General features: G+C 34.7%; 1 protein-coding gene and 2 long non-coding RNA genes across 6 annotated transcripts in view; all 3 read right to left on the bottom strand.

Moving 5' to 3' along the window:
- Positions 1-702: 702 nt before the first annotated feature.
- On the bottom strand, positions 703-1,195 carry LOC109585000 (uncharacterized). The gene is made up of 2 exons (XR_002186266.1): positions 1,016-1,195; positions 703-786 (listed from the first exon to the last, which is right to left on the bottom strand). It is a non-coding gene; the product is annotated as an uncharacterized LOC109585000 (long non-coding RNA).
- A 394-nt stretch (positions 1,196-1,589) lies between these two features.
- LOC109584999 (uncharacterized) lies at positions 1,590-3,801 on the bottom strand. The gene is made up of 3 exons (XR_002186265.1): positions 3,764-3,801; positions 3,424-3,602; positions 1,590-1,701 (listed from the first exon to the last, which is right to left on the bottom strand). It is a non-coding gene; the product is annotated as an uncharacterized LOC109584999 (long non-coding RNA).
- Positions 3,802-4,498: 697 nt separating this feature from the next.
- Positions 4,499-4,933, bottom strand: part of LOC105314022 (transcriptional adapter 3-like) — a 4,559-nt gene continuing 4,124 nt past the window's right edge. For all 4 annotated transcript variants that reach the window (XM_020000927.1, XM_020000928.1, XM_020000929.1 and 1 more), the window contains 2 exons: positions 4,801-4,929; positions 4,499-4,648 (listed from right to left, as the gene is read on the bottom strand). In XM_020000927.1, the coding sequence (XP_019856486.1) occupies positions 4,541-4,648; positions 4,801-4,929 (237 nt within the window). In that variant the 3' untranslated portion in view covers positions 4,499-4,540. The remainder of the gene's footprint in view (positions 4,649-4,800; positions 4,930-4,933) is intronic.

The raw sequence follows: 4,933 nt of genomic DNA, 5'->3' as shown, positions 1-4,933 counted from the left end.
TAGCTCAAGAGGTACTGTCAATTCCAGCATCATCCACTGTCGTTGAAAGAGTGTTTTCTGTTGCTGGTTATTGCTCATCAGGCAGAAGGAATAGATTAAGTGGAGCAACACTAGAAACTGAGATACTTTTAAAGACTAACAAGCAATTTCTATAGCCGTTCAAGCAATTTAACTAAAATAACTAACTAAATTTGTTAAAACTAATACTAACTATGAGCATGCAAAGATTTAGTTAACTAACTACAAACTAACTAAATTTTTTTTGATTGAAAAAAAAACTAACTAAAACTAACTAAAACTCTTGATAGAAGGGACAAACTAAACTATAAACTAACTAATTTAATTAAAAAGACAAAAAACTAATAGTAACTAAACTAAAATTAAATTTTGTAACTAAAACAACACTAACATGTACACACATGTATGTACAGCAATGGAAGCACAACACAAACTACATGTATGTGCATGTACAGGTGTATATACATGTACTTTCTTTAACAAAATTGTATTAACGTGATACATGTATATGTATATGTAGTTATGATCTTTAAACAAATGGACTAGTTCATGTAATTTTACCTGACAGTGAATGAGTCTCACATAGTGCCTCCCGAAGTGATTGGTTCTCATGACGTAAAGACTCAATAATAACTTGAAACTCTTTCACTTTATCTGTCATGTGTACATACTTTTCAATTGTTCTTTCTTTTAGTATTAGTTCATACAATAAAGGAATATTAAATGAATCTAATACTAGACACACTGACCATTGACCATCATTAAAAACTGAGGGAGAGAGAGAACGAGAAGGAAATAATTTAGTGATTGCCAAGTGAGGAAGAGAAAGGACAAAAAGCAATGACAAAACTACACTTTTGAATTTCTGTAAAATGTGTTGTTCTACATAAATGATTTTAATAGTGGTATTATTATAATTAATTTTTTCATCATGTTCGCCTAGTTTGAATTTATGTATACAATTTTCCTAATATAAATAAATAAATAATAAACTCACCTAGTTCTACTACTATTGTGATATTAGGACCAGTGACAGGTGCATCAACCCATTTCATTACTTCTCCTCCTATATCTTCCTGTTCAGTCTCTATATCACCTCCCACTATTATCAGGAACACATGATTAGGATCAACAACAAAAGATGATACAGTACGATGGTATCTGCCAGTAACAGAATCAGGTAGAGGAATCTGTAGAAAATAATAAATAGAGTATACAGTTTACAGAGTGACATTGGTATCAGTTATGAGATAGTCTGATGAAGGTACATGTAGTTGTAGGGTTGGCAATTAGGAGCACTGCTCAACAAAAATTTCAAAAACTGGAAGCAAAATAGTTAAACAATGATTAATTTAAAGCTACATCCTAAATGAAGTTACACTTCTGGTCAGACTTATTTGCTTGAAAAATACCACAAATCTTCAGTCAATTCACATTCACATTACCAATGTACTGGTGCATACACTGACTACAATAATTTATTAATACCTCCATCCAATTGTACTCATTGGTGTCTAATAATAAACATTCATTCACTAGTTCATTATCACTATCTGTTCCACCAATCACTACTAGTGTAGGTGAGGTAGAGACACCATTGATAATAGTACTGGCATGATGATCTCTTCCTACAGGCCACAGTCCATCATTAGGTACTGATCCTTGTTTAAGATACTCCCAGTTCTAGAAATAAAATTATATGCATGTATTATTTTTATTGTTCATGGCTTTATTATACTGATAAGTATATTATATAGGCTACTGGGTAACCTATATGCAGAGGAGGTTCGACAGGGTCAAAAGGTCACTTAATTAGCATCACGTGAGCCCTTATTAGAAATGGGACACGGTTTTTTACTGGTGTTCCCATAGTTTTTATTCCCCCACATGGTTTCCAAAAGGATTTTAAGAAACTTGACCTTTTCAGCGTCCATGTGCCCCGCTTAATTTCTTTATGAGGCAAAAGGCAATAGTAGTTACCATAGCCGCCATGTTCAATTTTAATTGAAAGTATGCCAAATATTTAATTATTGTGATGAAATTATTTCCTGTACAGACTTCCTGTCGAACCTCCTCTGGTCTATATGTAGGATTGAGGTTGGTTTTTCAAGATGGCGGCTGTTTTTATGATTTTCAAACACTTATAACTCTTATCTTACGTTGTACAGCCTTATAAATGGCTTAGATGAGCTCTCCTTCACTGAGCGATTCTTCTGATACCTTTAAAGTGGACTGTACTTTAGCAGGAGCTTTTTTGGAGAATAGGCCCAAATCAGTCATAAGTTCAAATTTCTGCAAAATTCTTCGGACTTTTTCTTCTTTCATCTTTCTTCTATCAACACAGAAATCTTTTGAGCCAGAGAACCACTCAAGTTGGCTTTTACATCATTCCTTTGAGCTTGGGTCAAGGACTGGACATGTGGCTTCAAAAAGAAGCGAAGACAGAGAACAATGGAAGACAAATTCCAGCTGCAGCACCGCGTGGGTCTGTGGTTTGACGCCATTTTAATTTATGCACACGTGATCAGCATGAATATAATTAACCTAACCACATAATCATAACAAAGTCTAATTTATAAATTAAGAAAAAAGAATGGAAACAAGTAAATAAAAAAAACATTAAAAATGGAAAAGTAGTAGGATTAAATTGTAAAAAAGTAATGAAACAAGAGGGTGCTTGCAGAGTGGTGTGATAACAAATCCTACATCACTGCATGAAGAATATTACCCAAAAGCATTGTAATTATCCACACAGGCTACTACATGATAACTATGAAGCCATGTCTTTCATGCAGTGGTGTAGGATTTGTTATCACACCACTTTGCAAGTACCCTCTTGTTTCATTACTTTTTTTACAATTTAATCCTACTACTTTTCCATTTTTAATGTTTTTTTATTTACTTGTACATGTATCGTATTTGCTCAAATAAAAACCTGGGTGCCTACTGTATACTGGTTTATTTTCACGGTAAAAATTTTCTTTGCGAATCTTGCATTTCTAAGATTTCGTGGAATTAATTTTTGTGAATTGCTTGCAGACTGCACCACATGGCAATGGAGAGCAGAATTTTGTAGTGAAAAATTTTCGCAAATGATCACAAACCTGCAAAATTCACAAAAATATTTTACGATGAAAATAAACCAGTAAACGGTATTTCTTAAAATGACATTTGGATTTCGGACTTAAAAAAATTTTTTTTAACATGAGCCAACAGTGGGATCAAACCTGGGACCTCACGCAAGTGACTACAGGAATCTTAAGGAGGCATCTACAATGCATTTATGATGGTGTAAGACTATGTACGTGGTGTAGATTTACGTATTTATACAATGTAGTTCCATTTTATTGCTAACCAGGCATTTATTTGCACCCAGCGTTTATTTGAGGATATATAGTAACTTACTATTGTATTATGTGATAATTGAAACAAGTAGATACTGTTAGTAGAAATAGAAATATCTCCATCACCATCAGTCACTACTCCTCCATACATAATTCCTTTATTATGACTGATCCTTTCAATTATAAAGCTACTAGTTGGTGGAAAACACTGTCCACTGACAGATAGAACAATCCATTGACCTGAAAGTATAATTGCATGTTATTATTTTATCTTTTATTATTAATACACGTATGGTAGACAGTACTATTACTTGATACTATTGACTATAAATAAACTGTATGTAATTTCATTCCAGCCACAAAATATTACAAATTTCAATACAATACAATGAGTCACTTACCACTGGACAGGTTGTAGATATTCTGTTCATTAGTTCTAAGATCATCATCCTCATACGGTATCTTATCATACTTAAATTGATAATGGTACTGTGTGGCAGTACCTTGCCCACCAATAACCAGTAACTGTTGAGGTTCACCTTCACTTCCCATTGCTATCATACCACCATAGGCTCTCTTAGTCACAGAATTGTCACCAGTTGGTTGTAATTCTTTCCATTGAAGAGTTAAAGTGTTTAAACAGTTCAAACTGTTATGGTAGCAACTGTCATGGCCACACCAACCACCAAAATAATAAATATTATTATTAATGGTGGTACAGGAGACTCCTCTGATTCCCAGTGGAGGAGTACCTCTAGTAGGTTGAGAGGACCAAACACCAGATAATAAGTTAAACGCATCAACAGCAGAAGTACACTCTCTCTTGGTAGGAGAATCGTGGGACTCATCTAATCCTTTCTGGTCCCCTCCCCAGCAGTACAGAACCTCTCCTACTACTGCAGTTGTGTGTCCAGACCTCCATCCCAGTTGATACTGACCTGCAGAATACCAATAACTAACATCATTTACAGCCTTACAGGAGAGGGAGGAACTGACCTGATGCATCTCTAGCTCTAGCTCTGTCCATCTTTACTCCACCAATCACGTGATCGAGCCCCACCCATGCCCAACAGAAAATGCATACAATAATCTGCTCTTGATTATAGCAAGAGTACCCTAATAGTATGTATACTTGATTATAGTTGCTTGACATTGACTTATTATCACATAAACTAAAATCAAACTAGCAAGTGTTGGGATAGTCTATGTCTTTTATCAAGACACCTCTGAGCACTCTCTCTTTCCTTCTGCTTGATTGGCTCCTTCTTCTTCCTCTGCCTATAACTCTACAACAATACAATCAGGTATAATAATTATGATTACTGTAATATTATTATACACAATAATACTGACTATGAAGTCTATTCTATTCTAATACAAGCTCAAACTTTTCCTGAAGGAATTCCTTTAGTAACAAATCATGATATCATATACTTACTGAGAACACTCTTAGCCATTCCATGACCTCCTGGTCAGTTTCTTGGAGCTGCTTCCTAATCTCCTGACGTCTTATCTCAGACTTAGCTAATGAATGAAGCATCCTCTTCTGCTGCTGATTGTATTCATGCTAT

This window comes from Amphimedon queenslandica, unplaced genomic scaffold, assembly GCF_000090795.2.
Source record: "Amphimedon queenslandica unplaced genomic scaffold, v1.1 AMPQUscaffold_13137, whole genome shotgun sequence".
Taxonomy (NCBI): domain Eukaryota; kingdom Metazoa; phylum Porifera; class Demospongiae; order Haplosclerida; family Niphatidae; genus Amphimedon; species Amphimedon queenslandica.
The sequence above is the reverse complement of the archived record's forward strand: the minus strand, read 5'-3'. Positions and strand labels throughout refer to the sequence as shown.